The 19,632-nt window shown below is 54.1% G+C and overlaps 9 protein-coding genes and 1 non-coding gene across 10 annotated transcripts; 4 read left to right on the top strand and 6 right to left on the bottom strand.

Annotated features, from left to right (window-relative positions):
• Positions 1 to 692: 692 nt before the first annotated feature.
• Positions 693 to 2,716, bottom strand: BO72DRAFT_473575 (Zn(II)2Cys6 transcription factor; the record flags this gene model as incomplete). Its single annotated transcript, XM_040947211.1, has 4 exons — positions 693 to 710; positions 1,260 to 2,015; positions 2,067 to 2,107; positions 2,155 to 2,716. The coding sequence occupies 4 exons, from the start codon at positions 2,714 to 2,716 to the stop codon at positions 693 to 695; spliced, it is 1,377 nt and encodes a 458-aa protein (XP_040795075.1).
• A 1,278-nt stretch (positions 2,717 to 3,994) lies between these two features.
• BO72DRAFT_502300 (uncharacterized protein) lies at positions 3,995 to 4,828 on the top strand (the record flags this gene model as incomplete). The annotated part of the gene is made up of 1 exon (XM_040949052.1): positions 3,995 to 4,828. One exon carries the CDS (start codon positions 3,995 to 3,997, stop codon positions 4,826 to 4,828), a length of 834 nt encoding a protein of 277 aa, XP_040795074.1.
• Positions 4,829 to 5,165: 337 nt separating this feature from the next.
• BO72DRAFT_464163 (sugar O-acetyltransferase) lies at positions 5,166 to 5,823 on the bottom strand (the record flags this gene model as incomplete). The annotated part of the gene is made up of 2 exons (XM_040946627.1): positions 5,166 to 5,595; positions 5,654 to 5,823. 2 exons carry the CDS (start codon positions 5,821 to 5,823, stop codon positions 5,166 to 5,168), a joined length of 600 nt encoding a protein of 199 aa, XP_040795073.1.
• A 398-nt stretch (positions 5,824 to 6,221) lies between these two features.
• On the bottom strand, positions 6,222 to 7,485 carry BO72DRAFT_504639 (NAD(P)-binding protein; the record flags this gene model as incomplete). The annotated part of the gene is made up of 4 exons (XM_040949161.1): positions 7,035 to 7,485; positions 6,653 to 6,949; positions 6,507 to 6,575; positions 6,222 to 6,449 (listed from the first exon to the last, which is right to left on the bottom strand). Exons 1-4 carry the CDS (start codon positions 7,416 to 7,418, stop codon positions 6,222 to 6,224), a joined length of 978 nt encoding a protein of 325 aa, XP_040795072.1. The 5' UTR covers positions 7,419 to 7,485.
• A 613-nt stretch (positions 7,486 to 8,098) lies between these two features.
• Positions 8,099 to 10,654, top strand: BO72DRAFT_417976 (Zn(II)2Cys6 transcription factor). Its single transcript, XM_040942618.1, has 6 exons — positions 8,099 to 8,204; positions 8,255 to 8,591; positions 8,662 to 8,860; positions 8,915 to 8,946; positions 9,002 to 10,292; positions 10,351 to 10,654. The coding sequence occupies exons 1-6, from the start codon at positions 8,143 to 8,145 to the stop codon at positions 10,548 to 10,550; spliced, it is 2,121 nt and encodes a 706-aa protein (XP_040795071.1). The 5' UTR covers positions 8,099 to 8,142; the 3' UTR covers positions 10,551 to 10,654.
• Positions 10,655 to 10,755: 101 nt separating this feature from the next.
• BO72DRAFT_t313 lies at positions 10,756 to 10,826 on the bottom strand. The gene has a single exon. It is a non-coding gene; the product is annotated as a tRNA-Gly (tRNA).
• A 735-nt stretch (positions 10,827 to 11,561) lies between these two features.
• BO72DRAFT_454036 (uncharacterized protein) lies at positions 11,562 to 12,806 on the top strand. The gene has a single exon (XM_040946132.1). The coding sequence runs from the start codon at positions 11,841 to 11,843 to the stop codon at positions 12,588 to 12,590; it is 750 nt and encodes a 249-aa protein (XP_040795070.1). The 5' UTR covers positions 11,562 to 11,840; the 3' UTR covers positions 12,591 to 12,806.
• Positions 12,807 to 13,566: 760 nt separating this feature from the next.
• On the top strand, positions 13,567 to 14,579 carry BO72DRAFT_30313 (uncharacterized protein). Its single transcript, XM_040940453.1, has one exon. The coding sequence runs from the start codon at positions 13,695 to 13,697 to the stop codon at positions 14,130 to 14,132; it is 438 nt and encodes a 145-aa protein (XP_040795069.1). The 5' UTR covers positions 13,567 to 13,694; the 3' UTR covers positions 14,133 to 14,579.
• Positions 14,580 to 15,329: 750 nt separating this feature from the next.
• Positions 15,330 to 16,884, bottom strand: BO72DRAFT_442860 (heme-dependent oxidative N-demethylase family protein; the record flags this gene model as incomplete). The annotated part of the gene is made up of 4 exons (XM_040943534.1): positions 16,500 to 16,884; positions 15,837 to 16,444; positions 15,662 to 15,760; positions 15,330 to 15,581 (listed from the first exon to the last, which is right to left on the bottom strand). The coding sequence occupies exons 1-4, from the start codon at positions 16,744 to 16,746 to the stop codon at positions 15,330 to 15,332; spliced, it is 1,206 nt and encodes a 401-aa protein (XP_040795068.1). The 5' UTR covers positions 16,747 to 16,884.
• Positions 16,885 to 17,140: 256 nt separating this feature from the next.
• BO72DRAFT_504633 (proline-specific permease) lies at positions 17,141 to 19,294 on the bottom strand (the record flags this gene model as incomplete). The annotated part of the gene is made up of 7 exons (XM_040949160.1): positions 19,081 to 19,294; positions 18,770 to 19,013; positions 18,615 to 18,704; positions 18,295 to 18,506; positions 17,760 to 18,234; positions 17,456 to 17,701; positions 17,141 to 17,367 (listed from the first exon to the last, which is right to left on the bottom strand). The coding sequence occupies exons 1-7, from the start codon at positions 19,246 to 19,248 to the stop codon at positions 17,141 to 17,143; spliced, it is 1,662 nt and encodes a 553-aa protein (XP_040795067.1). The 5' UTR covers positions 19,249 to 19,294.
• Between the last annotated feature and the right edge of the window lie 338 nt (positions 19,295 to 19,632).

Below are 19,632 nucleotides of genomic sequence, written 5' to 3'. Positions count from 1 at the left end.
TGGAGTGCGGGTTGGGGTGCAGGTGGGGGGTTCAGGGGTATGGCTGCAGGGGCCGGTGCAGGTTGGGGTTGGGGTTGGGGGTTCAGGGGCAAGGCTGCAGGGGCCGGTGCCGGTGCCGGGGCCGGCATGGTTGTTAGGTTGGGGGTGGTGCTGTGGTTAGGGCTCGGCTCAGGTATGGAGTCGTCCGTCCAGGTTGAGCACGGAGAGATGGACGGGTGGGAGGATTGTCTGCTGGGGAGGAGCGGAGACAGGGGCCGGCGCAGCTGGGTTATATCCTGCGAGGGACGTCTGTTTGCGCTGCGGCTGTTTGCAGGTGAGGTGGCTGCTGCGTTTGCTGAGTGGCGCGGAGTGGTGTGGTCGGAGAGACGCAACTTGTTGCGGATGGTGGCTGCTAGGCTGTAGGGGCTGGTCTCTGATGCTGGAGTTGGGGATGGGGTTCGCGGGGTGGTGACGTGCAGCCTGGGTATGTTGGTTGGGCGGGCCATTTTATAAGTGGTGTTGTCCGGGTTCGGTGGCATGTTACCTGAAAAGCTTTGAGGGGGTTCTTGCTTAGGTGCTTTATTTATAATTCTGGATTGTGCGGTTATAGCATTGTCAACCGTGGCGATGGATAATGACTGCTGCAGGGGTGGAGAGAAAAGTGCCTGTTATGTCTTTATAGTATATGCTTATTAAGTTGAATCTCTTCTCCGTTAGGCTTCTTCTTTGTTCTCATGACTGGGTCGGTAGCTGCTCATTATGTGTGTCGTATATGCAAGAGGTGATTGGTAAAGTGAAGTTAGAATAGAAACAGTTCGATATCTTGGTTTACTGCGCATGTACCTCAAAAAATGCATTCTATGTAGAATGCGTTACCTAGTTAATGGTGCATCCATATATTGCCGCACACTCTGACTAGACAGATCTAAGGTCAGACGGTGAGCTACATGCAAGGAACACACTATACTAAGTCTTTGTATATCGCTATGCAGCTAGATCAATATGCCGTGCGCAGGCTTCAATAACTGTAACTGAGCCCATTAGTTCTTGGTGACCAGGACGACCCAGTAAACACAGCAACATCAACTGAACAATTACTGTCTCGACTCCCTTGATAGCAACCCCACCACCATACCAAGCCACCAGAAATCCAAACTCCCAAAGCTTGCCCTCAACCGCCAAAGCTACAACAAAACCATCGCAAACTGCAAATCATGCATCCCATAACCACACAAACGGGGTTTTATCTTCGAATGCATCTCATCGCCACCCGCCTGCACCCGCCGCAAAAGCTCCATGCTCATCGTCACCAAATCCGACGTCCACACCCCATAGATCTGGCCCAGCCGCGTCGTGATCACCCGCTGATGCGCATGCAGCGTCGTACACAGGCCCGCCACGACCAGCGGCCAGCACAGAATACAGTTCACCGGATGGTGGGGCGGCAGCAGTTCCAGCAAGCGAATAAAATCCGTGACGAGGACTTGGATCGTGTGGCTTTTGATCCCAAGGGCAGGGTCGATCGTGCGTTTCAGATACAGGATACACGCCAGTCGGTACAGCTCGGACATGATGGCGTCGCCTTGTTCTTCGACATCGGTGTAGCCCTGATTGAAGGGGGGCAGGGTTTTGTTTTGCAGGGCGTGGAGCTGACGCTCCATTGCGGTGAGTTTCGTCTTCATGGCGTCGGTGAGCGGGGTGTGGGTTTGTTTGGCGAGTTGAATGAGGTGAGAGGCGCGAAAGATGATCAGGAAAATCTGTTGGGCGGTGCCGAGGATTGCCCCTGGTCCTGTGCCTGTGTCTTTCGGATGGGGCGTGGTGAGGTAGGTTTCGAGGATTGAGGAGCCCCGGTGGAGGGCGAGATGGGGACCGTGGGTGAAGGTGGTCAGGGCGAAGAAGTAGCTAAATAGATCGGACAGAAGCTGGCGGAGCTGGGAGTTGGGCGGGGCGGTGGTAGTGTCTAGTCTGTGGGAAAAGAGGGCTGCTGCTGCGTTGAGATGGGGGAGGAGGCGGTGCACGGAGGTGAAATTTTGGATCTATGGTGCATGCATTAGACTTTGGTCTTGGTTTGAGGAGGACATGCTGACCTCGTGGAGACAGATGAGTAGTACAGCTAAAAGGGTGTAGTCTGCAACATGTTAGTCTCGAGTTATCAAGACAGGGTGCATCTCCTACCAGAGGGGCTGCTGCCGGATCTCTCTTCATCAGCAATAGCCTCACGGAGACTCGCGAGCGCTTGGCCATAGTACTCCACCGCCGCACCCTTCAACCCCACATTGGAGGGATCATATTTGATCAGGTCCGCCGCTGAGACAGTCAAAATGCACTTCAGAATCAGTGGACTATCCATGGCCGCTGGAATCAGGTGGTTCAGGAACTCCGACCGGCGGCGTCCTGTACGGGTGGAGAGCCATCGAGGGCTGTAGTCGGTGAAATGAGACAGAAGTCGACTGGCCATGTCGGCGTTGGGAACGGCAAAGACGGTGATCATCGCCTCGATATGCGGTGGCAGGGCATAGCCCATCTGCGGCAGCTGGTGGTGCTGTGACCGGCGCGGTTTGCGTTGCGGTCGCTCCGCGGAGGGCCATTCGCAGATTAACCCGTTGCGCTGACAGCCAGTGCAAATCGGATGCAGCTCGTCACATTTCTTCTTGCGGGTGCGGCACATTATACACCCGGTAGTGGATCGTTGATATTGCCTCTTCCTGCGCTGAAGAGGCAACGTGTCGAACTCCATGGCTGGGTAGTTGTTGGAAATGGATGGACTATTGCTGTGTCTTGTAGCACATCTCATCATCAGGCTCTGATATCGTTTGAAATATGGAGTCGAGCCGATATAGTACTTTTGTCAATGCTCATTGAGTGGATGAACTGTAGATCGATCGGTGGAAGAAAGAGGGAGAGAGTCTAGCCGAACAGAAGACTTCCCATGTGGAGACTTATGCTTGACTTATGCATGATTATTCATCCGATTATGCGGCCTGTGGCAACTACACTACATTGATGTCGCATTGGCCCGGGGAGCAGGATAAAATTCCCTGATATAAAGGAATTACTTCCTGTGCGACACGTTGTGAAATATACTAAGATACTAACTAAGAGGTGGCAGCTGTAGCTTTGATCCACGCATGGATCCTTACAAATCAAGTCCTATCATTACCCCCAATGAATATTAGTTGTGCTATGTGCTGAGGGACCAATACGTATAATCAATCAAACTAAATCTTTAAAGAGCATGCACTTACAGCATGATATTAGATAGGTTTTATGACCAAGTGAACTTAAAAGTATAACTGGATCGGTAGATCCTGCCGCTTGATTCACTAATTACTGTTCTAGAAGTTTATGTATCTCAATGATCTGAATTAATCTCTGCTTTCTTGTTCTCCACGGATCGCTTCAGTGAATATATCACTAATGAAGTACCGTATCTTGATGTTTCACCCCACGCGATTAACAGTGAATGTGATCAGAAGCTGCCAACTTCTCCAATCACCATTTATAAGCGATAGTCCACACGCTTTATCTACTCCTCAAAATTTCTTCTTTCTTTGTGAAACTTCTTCCTTAAGTGTCACCGTTCCCATCCACCGCCGATTACTGAGGACTTCAAGATTGAACTTATCGGACATACCTGAAAACACGAACAAACGCACACTTGCTCTGAAGCCATCAAGTTAAACTGCTGTATGTTCTTCGTTGTGGAGCCATGCAGACCATATACTTACTTCGGAGCAAAGCTCTAGTAATACCGAAGATTTGAAGTTGTTGAACAAAGGTTTTCTTACCCTGGTAGTTTCCATTTGAAGGTTTGTCTACAGCAGAAGATCCCCATGACCGAATCCACTTTCTTTGATGCCTTGTTGACAACAGTTGGTTATAAAGGATTCACCCATACCGTTCTCCAAGTCGTTCCATCTCTACGTGGGTACTTCCTGGAATCAAACCGTCTACACTAATCGACCGACTCGACACTCTCGAATCCACTTTAAACAAACAGTCTTGAAACGGAACCATGCAAATCGACTTAGACTTGGGCCGGTTCTTCGAACCGTCGCGAAACTACTGGGAGGAGCTCGAAGGAATGCGGGCTCGTTGCAGAGCGCTCCTCGTCAACCACCAGGAACCCACAACATACTGGACCCTGGGAGACCCAAACCCTCCGCCACCACCCGCCCGGCAGTCAGGAAGGATCGCGACACCCGCCGACTGGGCGAACTGGCCATTGGTCCGGGGCACCTGGGACCCAAACGTGCACGGCTGGCCGCCGGCCGGGGTGCGACTATCAGACGCTTGGCTCTATCTAGCGATCAAATACATGGGGAGAAAAGCCCGCATCAATTCCTACTGGGCGGATTTCAACAGGGACGGCCTCATCCGGCCAATGCGGGTCCCCGTGGGCGATGCCATGATGATCGCTGGGCACGGGCTCGTGACCTACCCCGTCTATCAGGGGTGGTACGTCTTGTGCGGCGGGGCGGCGCGAGTCCATACGACTTGGCTTGTTGGTAAAATAGGCAGGTTGAGCCAGTATCCCTACAATTCTTTCTTGTATGGACTCGTGTTCCCGGTCAAGGACAGCGTCCACATCCATGTGGAGCAGCTGCATTCCCATAGGACCGTGCCCGACGCCGGCCGAGATGGCAGGACTCAGTATATCGAGCAATGGGTCTCTTGTAGGAATGACCCCGTGATCCGGTACTTTCGCTCACCCCCAGATGCCCAGCAGCACGAGATTTCGTATCGACTCGAATGCTTGGATCACCTAAGCCCTTGGAATTACTGCTCCGGATGGGTGGGCTCGGACCCGCTCAAGCTTCGCGAGGGTTGCTGGCCGGATGTGTCTTGACTGCCTTTTTGAAAAGAATTTATGCTTGCTAGGGCAACATTCTCGGTTTCATTTTTTGATGATTCTGTGAGCAGGTCTTGATTGTACACCGTTCATGCTATTTTGCTGTGTTTTCATGTTATTAGTCGTCCAAATCTCTACTTCTCCGCTTCCAATATTCTGGCCAAAATTAGGCTCCAACACCTTGGATCCTCTACCTCTTCGATCCAATCCATTAATCCGATGCTCCTTCCTCCCTGAAATGCGGGCTCCCCTTAAGATACCTCAACACTCGCGCTGGATTGCCAACTACCACACAATACGGCGGTACGTCCTATAGCAATTGTCAGCAATCACCTCATCCACTACCACAGAGCACAATTTGGCTAACCTTAGTAACCACACTCCCCGCCCCAACCGTCGACCCTTTTCCAACTGTCACTCCCGCCAGAATCTTCACATCCCCGGCCAACCAGCAATCATCGCCGATATGAATCTCCTTGCCCCACTCCGGCCCGGCCGTGCCATTCCGCACCTCCCCGTCCAGCGGATGCAGTCCCGTGTAGAGACTCACATTCGGGCCGAACAGACACCGCTCCCCGATCACCACGCGGCAGGTGTCGATGATCGTGCAGTTGAAGTTGATGAACGTGCCCGCGCCGACACTCACGTTGAACCCGTAGTCCATGCGGATGGGGCTTTCCACCCAGGGTTCCTGCTCGAAGAGCGCCTCGTCTTCTTCTGGAGTGGGGGCCGGCGGTGGAAGGGGGCGGGCGTCTTCTAGGATTCTGGTACATTCTTAGCACCCGTTTCCCAAGAAAAAGCCAGGGCATACAAAAGGCTTACGCTCTCCACAACTCCACCTGCCGCCGTCGCGAGACGATCCCGGCGTTGTTGAACGCATGCACGGCGACTTTGCAGCGGTGGCGGGCGGCGATCAGGCCCGGGGTGAAGGCGCGGTAGAGCTCGCCGCGGAGCATCTTGGCCTTTTCGGCTTCGTAGTCTGGTGTGTCCATTGGTGGTGATGGAATGTGTACGAGGTTTTATCTGAGTGCTGAGAGGTTTGTTGCGGGTCTTACTGGGCTTATGTATGCCAATTTGTCCAGGCCCACAGGGCTTGCACCAATTTTAAGTTACTAAGTATAGGATGGTTGTGCTCTCCCCTTTCCGTGCAACGTGGTCCGACCGCATGTGGGGCCCCACTTGTTAGACTTCGGGGCTAGCCGCATCTATGCCTGGAACTGCCGCGCTTATCGGGCGATAACCATTGCCGAGGCTTGCCTTTCTTATACTATCTCATGAGTACGTGCATACAGTGATCGACATAGGATAGTAATTGACACAGATACGTTCGTTAATAAATTGAACACAATTAGGGTATTTGAACTCATACAGGTAGACAGCTACAAGCTCCTCAGCGAAAAGCAGCCGTCTCCCGCTCACACCACCCCCAGAACCTCTCCGCTGCCCCCGTGCCCCCATCCCGCTCACTGGCCAAACCCTTCTCAATATGACACGGCACCGTCCCAAACCTACCCCATGGAATGACAAATGCCCCGTTTCTTTCGGGGGTAACCTCCGGCGACAGCGCCGCAAACAGCTCACTGTACGCTCCGTACCGCGGGCCTTTGAAGAGAACCCCCTGCTACTATTAGCACGCATTCCACCTTAACACTTTAAAACGATATAAAGAACGTACCATAATCTTCCCCTGCGCCGGCGAATTATGCCGCTGGAGCTCCGTCTTCATGAGTCCGGGATTCACACTCTAGAGTGCTCATCAGTACAAGCTTCTCTGCGTCCCCAATCGGGGTAGAAAATGAAAAGGAAAGGAAGGGAACAAACCAAGCTCATCACCCCGTCCCCACCGAACCGCCTCGCCATCTCACTCGCTAAAAACACATTCCCGACTTTACTCTGCATATAATTCCCCATCGCATTCTTAAGCACCTGAGGGGCGCCAGTCTCCTCGTCGAAGACAATCCCCCCATGCACAACGAACGCAGAGAGCAACGAAGCCACCCAGACCACACGAACACTCCCCGGCTCCGCAGAAGCAGCCGTGCGCTGCAACACCGGAACAAGGAGCTGATTCAACAGAAAGGGACCGAGACAATTCGTGCTAATCTCGAGGTCATGGCCCTGCAACAACCCCCATCACATCACATCAGCACATCATCTTCCGCCTTCCAGGAAAGAAAAACCGGATAAGAACCAACCAACATACGAGATCAGTCTTACTCCCCGCCGGCGGCGTCATCACCCCGGCATTATGAACCAACACATCCAGCCGATCCTCCTTCCCCAGAAATTCCTCAACGCTGCGCTTGATATCGCCCAACTCGGCGAGATCTAACGCGAGAAACGCTATTCGGCCCCGGCTGTGCGTGCACTCCGGCAAGGCCTGGATGGCGGCGATGGCGGCCCGGGCTTTCGCGGCGGAGCGCGCGGCGATGTACACGGTTGCGTGCTTGGCGTACAGGAGGCTGGCGGCGTGGTAGCCCACGCCCGAGGTGGCGCCGGTGATGAGGATGGTTTTGCCGGTGAGGTCGGGGATGGTGCGGTCGGTGAAGGTTGGGGGTGGGGGGAAGATCTGTCGGAGGGTTGTCATTTTCGGCTGGGGCCCTTTAGGAGATTGTTGTGATTGTAATGAGTGTTGTGGATTTCGGAAATGGGAGGTGATGGGATACGTTCAGTACTTGGTTGGGCTAAGCATTTATACTATGGTTTCTTGAGGGTCGATCCCGGGGCAAGGGCCCGGGCCCGATGCGACGGGGCGGGTCTGCTTCCGGCGCTAGCATCTCCGGGCCGGCGCTAGGCTTGGATGGGAAGTCCGGAGGTGATAGGTGGTGGTGGCCCCGAGGGGCACACGTCTTGTGGGAGGCTTCAGGAGCTACACCCTATACGTACTTGCAAGCCGGGTATTGTGGATCGGCGGATCTACACTTGGCTCGATCTAGAGGCTTGGGATCTTCTGGGAAAGATGTCATACCAACCTGGTTGGTGTTATACTTCCTGAGTGTGGTAATGATTCAAGTTAACGCAAGAGCTTGCTTTTCCTCCAGAAGCAAATTTACAAAGTGGAGCTTACTTCCTTATCTCAGCCGGCTTGCCTTAATTCTCGCATTAGAATCGATTACAGTACGGATAATATGGCATTCGAGACCGACATCGAGAGTGGCATCGAAACAAGCCTCAGGTGGAACAGGGATGATGTGGGGCTGACATAAGCGACGGCTGACAACCCCGCACCCGCACGGTAATCGTTCACGCCAAACAAGCCACAGTGTGACTGGGCTCTGGTCTTCACTGGACAAGAACCGAACTACAGACTCATGGCATCGCTGCAGCCTCCAGTAAGAACAGCCCTATCCTGTACCTTTTGTCGTCAGAAAAAGTAAACGCCCTTGTCCTCCGGAAGCCACCCTGGGTACTGACCTATGCAAGACTGCGATGTGATCGCCTTCAACCGTGTAGCAGCTGTGTCAAGCGTGGTCTGGACTGCGTCTACACGGGGCCTGCTTCGGCTGCTTCGCGTCGCAATCCTCCCTCGTCAGCGCGGCACTTGAGTCAACGCATTCGGCAACTCGAGGAGCTCGTAACGGTACTGCAGAAGGGTGGGGGCTCAGGCCATTCGGGCAGCCCCCTGCACACGGCGCAGGAGAGGCAGATTGACGATGCAGATAGGCAAGATGCAATCACCAACTCATTGGGAAGTATGCGCGTGGATCCGACGGGTATGAGCTATGTTTCAGGTGCGCACTGGGCCGCACTTCAGGATAGTGTATGTTGCTAACACAAATACTCCTGGACTATTGACATAATTAACTTGTTTACTTACATTCAATAAACAGATCGCTGAGATCAAAGAGTGTGTTGACTCTGAGTCACCCTTCACTACGCCTGCTGCAGAGTCCGGCCAGCAAGGGTCCGTGTTGCTACTGGGACTGTCACCACCGGGTGGAATGGAGGAGATCCTGGCTCATATCCCAGCACGACCCATTGTTGACCGGTTAGTGTCGCGATTCTTCAGTTCGATGGAACCTGGTGTTTGTGAGTTGACTTATCCTCATCATAATAACAAGTCAACTAATCTCACCCCACCAGTAATCATCCACGCCCCTACCTTCCAGCAAGAGGTCTCTTACCCACCACCACAACCCGTGCTTACCGCACCTACTGACAAAAGCCCAGTACGACCACTTCTGGATTGACCCCCAATCCATCAGCCCCACATGGCTCAGCATCCTCTTTAGCATAATGAACCTCGCCATCCACCTGCACCAGCGCACCGAAGGCCCCACCACCCCGGACCCCGTCGACAACAACATCAATAGCAATATCACCCCCGAAACACAATGCGAAACCTTCCGCCTGCAAGCCGCCTACTGCTTGCTGACGGCCAAATACACCACCCCGACCAAATACACCCTCGAAGCGCTCGCCCTGTACACCCAAACCGAGTACTTCCGCAGCAAAGACGCCCAGCACGAAGTCTGGCTCCTGATGGGGATGACCATCCGCCTCGCGATGCGGGCCGGGCTCCACCGCGACGGGGCGGGGTACTCCCCAGAACTCTCCTGCTTCGAGGCCGAGATGCGCCGGCGCCTGTGGTCGCTGATGGCGCAGCTCGACGCGCTGTTCTCGTTCCAGATCGGCCTGCCGCGCATGATCGCCAGCGGGGTGGCCGACACCCGGCCGCCGCACAACCTGCTGGACGAGGACTTCGGTCCAGCGTCCACCAGTCTCCCGCCGCCCCGTCCGGCGACCGAGTTCACGCCGGTCCTGTATCTCATCGCCAAGAGCCGGCTGGCGGAGGTGTTCGGCCGCATCGCGGATCACGTTGCCTCGACGGGCCCGACGGCGCCCACGCAGGTCGTTCAGCTCGACCAGCAGCTCAACGCCGCCTACGCGAGCACGCCGGCAGTCCTGAAGTTCCGCGAGGTCGGCGCCTCGGTCACGGAGCTGCCGCATCTCGTGATGCTGCGCTATAATCTCGAGATCCTCTACCTGAAGTCCCGGTGTATCCTCCACCGGCGAGGACTTAGTGAAGGTCGCTCGGATCCACGAGGTGCCGCGTCGAGGGCGGTGTGTCTGGACGCCGCGATGCGGTTGCTGCGGCATCAGGCGACGATCGATGCACAGGTCCAGCCGGGCGGGGTGCTGAGTCGGTGTCGCTGGTTTGTGACCTCGTTGACGACCCATGATTTCATCTTCGCTGCCATGGTGGTGTGTTTCGAGCTGCATTTGCGGAGGCGGGAGGGGGGCTGGGACACACACGTTTACAATCCGGGGATGGAGGAGTTGCTGCTCGCGTTACGCACTTCGCAGGGGATCCTGAGTCGGTATCAGGGGGAGTCGGCGGAGGCGAGGCAGGCTTGGCTGGCGATCAGTGTCATGGTCCGGAAGGTGGATGGCTCGGGCGATGATGCTGTGGCAGGGGGTGACGGCGGGGTTGGTTGTGCTGTGAGATCTGGGGGCGCAGGTAGGTTGTATTGCGACAGGGTCTGTCATGGTTTCTGGTCAAACTGACAATCTTGCAGATACGGTGAAAGAGCCAGACCAGGATAATGAGATACCGGGATATCCGGTAGACCGGTCCCGCGATATGTCGGCGCTGGGTATGCCCTCGAGTATCGTCCCTTCGCTTGACGAATTCGATTTCTCTCAACTGCCGAGCGATCTGGTCAATATGTGGGACTTTTCGGGGGATACAAATTGGGTGTTTGGAAATAATAATTGATAGTACCAGAATATGTCTTATAGTTGGCAGGGTGAAAGTTCTGTAGAACGGAACTGATGTCTCGGTCAATGATATACACCGAGAGAAACAACATCAAGATTAACAATATAAAGCAAAATCAACGGAGCAAGGAAGGTGACAAGATAGAACAGAGAAGATCATGTGGACGGGAAGGGGAAGGAAAAAAGAAAGGGCAAAAAGTGAGTGCATCATCCGTGAATCGAACACGGGCCTCATCGATGGCAACGATGAATTCTACCACTAGACCAATGATGCTAGTTGATGTCATTCTGATGCTTATTTTGCGTAATAGCCCTAAAATAAACGTGTATTTAACATCGAATTAGTAACAGCCCCGTCGCCCTCTAACTACTCTCCCAGGTTTACATTGTCGGTCCTCACATATAACTCTTTCTTATACGTGATATAAGCAAGCACAGGTCACTATTAAGCAAATGTTTCATACAAGAAAACTACTATGAGCTTGAATCCTGATTGGAGGTAATCTTTAGCTGTGTTGTATGTACTAGCTCGGCCCGCGCAGTACATGCTATAAGTTACTTCAGGTTACTTGGGGCGGGGCAAGATCTGGAGTATAGAAACAACGATCCACTGTATTAGATAAAACCAGCTCCTCTGCGATCTCTTAGACTTACTTTTATTGTGCAACCTTGGCTCGCTCAACCGAGCCGCTAACATACGTAAGTAATTGCTTGTTCATGCCCCATCTAGATAAGCATATGCATACCCCTGCACCAGCCTGAGAAGATTGACAAGAAGTGCCAATGATTGGTCAGCCATCTAAGAAGGGGACGAAGCCAAGTCAGGTGCAGCAAGATCTAAGAACAAAGAGCTATACCAAGACAATCCGAACAAAGGAAATTGACAAAGGCATACATCACAAGCATGCTGCTCAACAATTAAGCTTCTTGCATACTTATTCTCCTCCGCTACAGAAAGAAAGCAATAATCACAATCAGAATCTAGTATGAACAGGATTGCAGGACGATCCTCATTCTGCTGCCCTTCACAGTTATATAACCATAGTGACCACATCTTCCCTCTCAACCCTCTTTCACAGTGGGCAGAAAGGCTACACCAAGTCTCTTTCTACACACTTCTTTCTCTTCGATCATAACCTCTCCACCATGTAGGGTATAAATACGCCCATCTACAGTGCTGTTCCATCATGCACCCCAGCATTCCCAAGCCTCTAACCAACAGACCTCATCCTCGAACCACCCATCTACCTTAACCTCCCTCACCCAACAAGAACCCCCCCGCATCAAAATGGCCACCCCATCCCAAAAACCCCAAAGCTACACCACCCAAACAATCGAACTAACCCTGCCCCCCCAGGACAAAACCACAGCCCGCACCCAGCGCCCCTGGTCCTACTGGGCCGATCCGCACATCCGAACCTACCTCGAAGCCAGCCAGTCCAACACCCAACCGAGCGCCCGCGAGACCGCCAAACTATGGGCTCAGATCCTCGGCCGCGCGCTTGTCTTTCCCTGCAGCAGCAGCAGCGACAGCCAGGCCCAGAACTACCGACTCCTCACCCGCCGATTCATCGAGTCGGCCACACAGAGCCCCCTGCCCTACGAGATCATCGATCTCGTCAGCCCCCACCCGCAAAACGGGAAGGACAGCATCGTCATCCAGATCATCTGCCACGATGCGACCACCGCACAGGCCAGTCCGGAGCTCCAGCTCCGCGAGATCCGACAGCGCAAGCTGGCCCTCCTGCAGCAGCAGCTGGTGGCGGCGGACTCCGCGCTGCTGCCGGAGTTTGTGCTCGGGGTTGCGGTGGGGGGCCACGTGTGGTTCCAGAATCTGCAGGGCGAGGATGGGTGTCGGCGGGGGCTGTGTAAGGTGCTGTGTCTTGTGCAGGATCGGAGGCGGGTGGAGGAGTGGCTGCGGTCGCTGCGGCGGACGTTGGGGGTGGTGGATGAATCTGAGGGGAGTTTCTTTGATGAGGTTTCGGAGAGTGAGGATGAGAATGGGTGTTGTGAGAATTGTGGGTTGACGATGGCGTAGATGGTACGTATCTAGTAGTTATTAGGGTTGATTTTGAGGATCAGGGTAAGAGACTAGGAGAGTAGATGAGGATGATACGGTAGGTGGTAGCTTGGTCGATGACCTTGGTTGGGTGGACTCGTTTGCATTCACCTATCGTGTGGTCGTGGCTTGACTGCTTGATACTGACTGTAGAGCTCTACCTAGTAGTGGATTGCACCTGCAGAGTAGCTATGACGAGGCTGGTACCTGAGTAGGGTATCGTAATCCAGAACAGTCCTCAGGCACAGCTTCAATGCTCGTGACCTTGCCCGAGTAGCTTCTCTAGCACCAATGATAACTGCCAAATTGCCCATCACTCGTCCTTGTGCGGGATTTAATTCTACTAACTTTGCTTGTCTCGACTGTAAGGCACCATGTGACCCACGGCCTACTAGTTTTCGATTTGCCTTTTTTGTGAATTGTCCTCCCATCCTGGATCAGGAACAACGTCTTCATTCGACACCAGTCGGATGGAGTGGACCCTGCCCGGATGTCCCGGAGCCTAGAGGCTAGACGAGTTTGTGGTCTGAGGGAGAGAAACCCGCATTTGAAAGGGTTTCTCTTCTGTATGCATATATAATCAAAACGAGACAGCTATTAAATATTCAAGTCAAACATCAATCTATTTATTACGTGTATCATCAATGCGCCGTGCTTTCAGCAATAGCTATTACTTTGTTGTGTCGTGGAAAAGACCCTGTACGCCAAGCCGTACCCTGCCAAGCCCGATGCGGATCGCCGGCACGGATGCTCTGGAAGTCTTAACTGCTCGCAGCGGATCTTGTACAGTACGATTGCTCAAAAAGACGCAAGGCTCTCTTTCCATACAGTATTCAAGAAGAAAGTACAGTGGAGCCTCTCAACGCCCGATAAGCCTCAGCATGACTGGTCGCCCACCACACAAAAAAACCCTTCAGGGTCCCGAGCACCCGACTCGACGTGCCGGGATAGCCGAGAATTGCCCGTAGTAGATCAGGAAGCATATAAACTGCAGTCTTCAGCTTGACTCCCTAAACCCGACCCTTCCTGTGGCTTCTCATCCGGCGCTTCCCACTCCAAACTCCTCAAGCCCACATCCAAACCATGCACCTCCTCAAGATCGGCGCCCTCCTCGCCCTCGCGCAGACCCTCAGCGCCGCGGAGATCAAGATCCGAACGACCAACCCGCCGGCCAACTCGTACGTGTCGCACTGCTCAGTGATCCTCGAGGACGAGCTGTTCGGCTGCAAGGGCTCGTCGAAGCCGTTCAAGAAGTCGTGCGGCCGCAACACGGGCGTCCAGACCAAGTCCATCTGCGGCGACGCCTCGGTCACCGTGGACTGGTACAGCGCCGTGCTGACCTTCGAGAGCGCCGATGGCCGCACCGCCAACTGCACGCTGAGCTCCACCGAGACCGAGGGCCACTGCAACACCGACGACCCGGACGCCTTCCCCGTGGAGCATAACGGGGCCGGGCGGTTGTTGGGGCCGCGCACTGTGTTTTTGGGCGTGGCGCCTGTTGTTGCGGGGTTGTTGCTTTGAGTGAGGTGTCCAACCTGGGGTATTGTTTTGGTGGAATGCTAAGGTCTGTTTTTTTTTTCTGTTTGGGTGTGAGCGAGAGCTGATAAGTGGATTCAGCTAGGGGCTCTGTACAACGGCAACTGAAGCGTCTGCGGGAAAGTCAGGAAATTCTCATCAAGGACGGGACCAGATGTGGAGTGTGACTCGAGCCACGACAGCACTACCAGCTTTGCTGCTTTGAGGGATGCCCAGCGGGATTTTAATTTTTTATAATATTTTTATCGTGTACTGTACATAGTCATAATGTTGATATCCATTGGGGAAAACGGGATCTACGGGTCATTTCAGACGCAGGCCCGGTTTAGTGAAAAAGATATGCTTTATTAAAAGATCCCATTATAATTCTTTAGAGAAGCACTTTTGAACTGTACATCTAGTCAACGTCTCTCAGACGGGCCTCTATCCTGGACCTGACTTCAGGAATCTGAAGGCGCAGGTCTTGTACAGCCTTGTAGCGGCGAGGAACGAGAATGATGGATCAGACGGAGAAAGAGCTACGGTCCTGGCTTAGAAACTTCAATGGAGCCCAATGCAGAACGATAGGATTACTTGACGGACCTTAACGTGGAAGAAACGATGGTTGTTGCGAAAAAACAGATTATTTGTCTGAGACTGAGTGTAAACGTCTTGTATGCTTATGGCGCAGGGTTGCATAAACTCTCCACAAGCAGTGGTTGACAATGAGCACTATCTAGTGCCAAGTTCCTACCACTGACGGACTAGCCACTGCGGTCAAATGCAAAGTGAATTCATCAGACTTCAGACACACCCAGGCTAGCACTCATGACTTCACAAAACATATTGTCAGTACGCACATTCGACAGCAACGTATAACCACCGCCCATACTCATATAACCCTTTCTTCCGACCTCCAACATCTCAGCGCTCATCCCCTTCAATTAGCGCCTCTCACCCCCAGAGCCCCAACACCCAGCCATCCGCCGGTGAATCCGCCGGCTTTATCGCAAGGTAATGCGGTGATGGGGCGATGTTGTTGTCTTGATATTAGGGTAGATGGGGTCTCGTGACTATGTCTTAGATCTCTCCGGGGAGGGTTACGGATCTCTGTTTCCAGTAGAACCTTGGTATGTTTGCATGAAGAACGAAGTTGATGGACACCTCAATAGACCAATACACCTCAGGAACCCGGTAAATCTCCTACTCTGCACACCCCCCGCCCTTCCCGACCAAAAACTCACTCACAGCCCTCTGCCAGACGGCCGCGCGCTTGTAGAAATGGAACCCCGGGGAGCTGCCCGCCTTCAGCCCAGCGATAGCCTCCACCATCCTCGGCCCACTACCTTCCTCCTTGATCTCCTGCAAAGGGTACATATACGTGCGGACCACAAACACCACCGCGTTGGAGCGGGGCAGCCGGAAGAGCACCTGTCTCTCGCACCGCAATCGGGCCTAGAACCTGCGTCAGCCATCGCCTTTTGCTTTCCAATCCTCACCTCCTCCACCAGGAGCAAAAGAGCAACAAGACAAACCTTCTCAATATCCAACACATCCACCTCCTCCACCGTCTCCCCTTCGTACAAATGCATACTGTCGGCCGCATGCAGCTCCCCGTCCACGGACACGGTCCACTTTCGACTCCTAAATTAGCAAACCCCATCCTCCCGAACCAAAGGAAATCAAGAGTAAAGGCAGGGAAAGACATACATTCGCCCGCTTAACAACAGTCCCCACCGCCAACCGCCCCAGATACCGATCCATACTCCCCCTCAACTTGGCCGTGTAATCCGGCACGGGGACATGGATGGCCGCCAGCGATTTGGTGAATTTGTCCGCCCAGCTGAAGCCGTTCGGGAAGCATCCGATGAATGCCTCGAGCGACATTTGCTTGTTCTCCGGGTCCTCCGCCCTGGGTTCCGTTTTTGGTCCGGTTGTGGAGGTGGTGGGCGAAGGAGGAGGAGGAGGAGGAGGGAGAAGGAGCAAAAAGTCCTCCTCGACTTGGCGGCCGATGATGGCGAGGGCTTCTTCGGGGTCTGTGGGGGGTGTGCAGGGGATGGTTTCTCCGGTGATGACGTTGGTGATTGATTCTAGCTGGTTGGGGGACGGTGGGAGGCGGTGGAAGATTGCCCCGTACCGCTGCGGGAGGTAGTCGTTGACCAAAAAGGTGTAGAGCTCGCGGACGGCGGGGACGGCGCGCGGGGTCGTGCCCAGCACGGCGGGTTTCTTGTGCTGGATGAGGGCGGTGCGGAGCTGGATGCGCGAGAGGTAGTGTTTGTCGATTTGGACGATTTCGGAGAGGGTGGTCGTTTCGATTCCTGGTCTTTGGTTAATGGTTGCTTAGGTTGGAGGGCAGTGGGGGGTGGGGTCTACCCATTGTGATGTGGTAACGGGGCTTGAAGGGCCGGAGGACGAGGGGCTCGGTTTTGGTCCAGTCGAAGTCGACGAGCGGGTCGATCTGAGGTATTGTGGGGTTCTTCTTGGGGTCTTCGTGGGTTGGAGCTGGGCTTCTTCTTTGAACAAGTAGAACGCAGAGTACGAGCAGGCCTGCGCCGAGGTATGGCCAGTGATCGGTGATGAAGTGGATGAAAGCTATTGAGACGGGGTCGGCGGTTGCCATCTTTATCGAATAAGTCGTGTTCACTATACTCAGATGGACAAGCAACTGATGTGAGCTGTTTCAACACTACTGGGACGGTTCTCCAGGAAGAGGCTGGTATTTACATTGGACTCTGATGATAAGTGATATGAAGATGCGGGGAAACTCCCCCTCATAAGGCTACATCACACCCTAATATCAAGCCTGCATGATAACGCATTCTTACTCCAAATGGAAGATAATGATCCACTGCCATCGGCACTCAAAGAGCAGTGATGGTTGGGCCCATGTGCATGAGTACATTCATGCTCGGCGTCGGTGCGGGAAGATGATTGGCTCATGTCGCCGAGGTAGCTGCAGACCATAACAGCGTCCATATGAAACCACTCCTCAAGCCCTGTGGTGTCCTGCCTCCTCACCAGACTCGCAGATAAGTCCCCAACCTCCGCCACAGCGGTCGTCCATAGTAAGTATCCAACATCTCCAACTCCTCTGCACTCAGTTCCCGAAGACCGGTGACCAGATCCGCCGTCGCGGGGTCCCTCCAGGGTGTGCGTCGAAGGATCTTGTAGGCGATGGTAAATACCACGATGAGGATCAATCCGATCGTAGCCGAGAAGAAACTGTACGCTGTAAAGCCGCCTCCGCTCTGTTATATCGTAAATTTAAGGCCTGCGTAACCTTGACGAAGCTTCGCAAGGGATAATGAAAAGACGACGGGGACGAAAACTCACCACCGGCTTGATGCTCGTGTAAAGAAGACAGACCAGCAACACGCTCGAGACCGCAAGACTGGTCACGGGGGCGAGAGGCCACAATAGCGACTGCCACGCATATGGAGTCTCGAACAATGGACTCTGCTGCGCTCGCATCGCAGCCCGGAAACGAAACGAGGTGACCGCGATGATTGCCCAGTTGGAGAAGAAGGAGGCGCTGGTGATGGCGATCAGCCAGTTAAGAACCTCCGTGCCGCCGGCTATGCACATGGTTAGCATGCAACGAGAATGCACAGGAAGACAATGTGGACGGCATACCGCTCAAACTCATATACGTCAGAGCCACGCCCGCGACCGCGGTGATGGCCAGCGCCCACCTCGGCCGACCCTTCTTATCCACCTGTGCCACGAACGCGGGCAACAGTCCCTGGAGAGACATGGTGCGGAGGATCCGCGACGGCAGGAAGATACACTCCAGCGCAATCGCCAGAATGCCGATGATCATGCACGCGTTGATTAGATCTGGGACACCGGGGATGCCGGCGTCCTGAACGGCGATGACGAACGGCGACGAGGCCACGCTCGAGCCACCCAGCAGGCGGGAGTCGGTGGACGGCACGATCAGGGAGACCAGTACGACGGACACCAGATAGAACACGGCGACGCGCCAGGGGATGAGGTTGGATGCGTGCGCCATGGAGTACCGCGGGGATTCGGCCTCGCCGGCCATGACCCCGATGAAGACCTGGTCGCCGACGGCCCAGATGGCGAGCAATGCGGCGTTGGAGAAGCCCTATAGCGTACAGGTTAGGATTGAATAAGCAAAGAAAAGACAGTTTGGGGGATGAAGTACTCCGAAGCTGTTCTTGAAGGCGGGCAGATCGGTCCAGGTGCTGCCGTCTCGTACGTATCCTGTCGGACCCGCGCCGCCGATAATGGCCAGTGAGATGATCGTGATGAAGACGAACAAGAAAGCCTTGACCAGTGACCCAATGTATTCGAGCCATCCGAAGAAGCTGTTTGGCATGAGGAACACCACAAAACAGACTACCAAGAAGATGGTGACTGTATATAGAGCCATCAGCCACAAGCTCCTCAAAGAAAAGCAAATCATTCAACCAGAGAAGACCCAGAGCCACAACGAGAAGAAAGCAGGGAGTAGGACAAACTCACGCAAAGCAGCCTCCGGCACCACGCCCTCAGCCCAGAAGTTCACCAGGATAACCAGAAACGTCCCCTCGGACGCAAACACCGAGGTCCACCCTGTGCAGACCGGCACAATCAGCTCATCTCCACACCCCATACCCACAGCGAAGACAGCAACCTACCAAGCCACTCGGCGAACCCAGCCCCGAACGCCAACGCTGGATCCACCCACCGATCCGCATAGTCGATGTAATTCCCCGAAGTCGGAAACGCGATCGTCATCTCCGTCAAGGTCTGAAGGTTCGCCCAGACCCCGAGACAGACCACGAGGTAGCCTAGGAACATGTTGCCGGGGCCGCCCTCCGCTAGGGCTTTGCCCGTCGCGATGAAGAGCCCGCTTCCGATGCTGGACCCGAGGGAGATCACCTATGCAGATCATGATGTGAGTGGTGTGGCTTACTGGGGTAGCCCTAGATGGGGAGACTATGCGTACATGGATCATCCGCGGACTCAACGTGCGATGTAAATCGCCATGAGTGGTCTCATCGGCATCGACCTGGCCCTCGGCGACAGAGAGAGTAGGTTCCAGGTCGAATCGTTTTTCCTCCAGTTTGCAGGAAGCAACATTGTCACCCCCAAGATGGTTTTCTTCGTGCTCCATATTCTCCTATCTTGTTCTTTGTGTGGCCGACAGCCATCCGAGGCCGAAGCCCGGAATATCGGAAGCAACCCCTTCATATACTATTCACTCGAATCCAGGGAGTGAATAAAATCAGGCCAATCTAGACGAAGCAAGGATCTCGTATCGCGGCAGAAGGCTATCAGCGTCTAGATTCCGGTGTCACTTGCCAATTGCAGATCTCCCCGCACTTGATAAGAATCAAGGGGAGGGGGGGTTGCTTATCGTGAGGGGAGATGCGGAGATATGATAAGTGTCTCGGCCTTGTGGGCCATTCATTTCACTGTAGAGTGTAAATTGGCCTGTGTTCTCCATAGGTACCGATCTTCGACTGCGCCAAGTCAATCGTAAAGGACCAATGAGAAC

The sequence above is a fragment of the Aspergillus fijiensis genome (assembly GCF_003184825.1).
Source record: "Aspergillus fijiensis CBS 313.89 unplaced genomic scaffold BO72scaffold_117, whole genome shotgun sequence".
NCBI lineage: Eukaryota > Fungi > Ascomycota > Eurotiomycetes > Eurotiales > Aspergillaceae > Aspergillus > Aspergillus fijiensis.
Note: the sequence above shows the minus strand (reverse complement) of the source record. Positions and strands in the feature narration are given on the sequence as shown.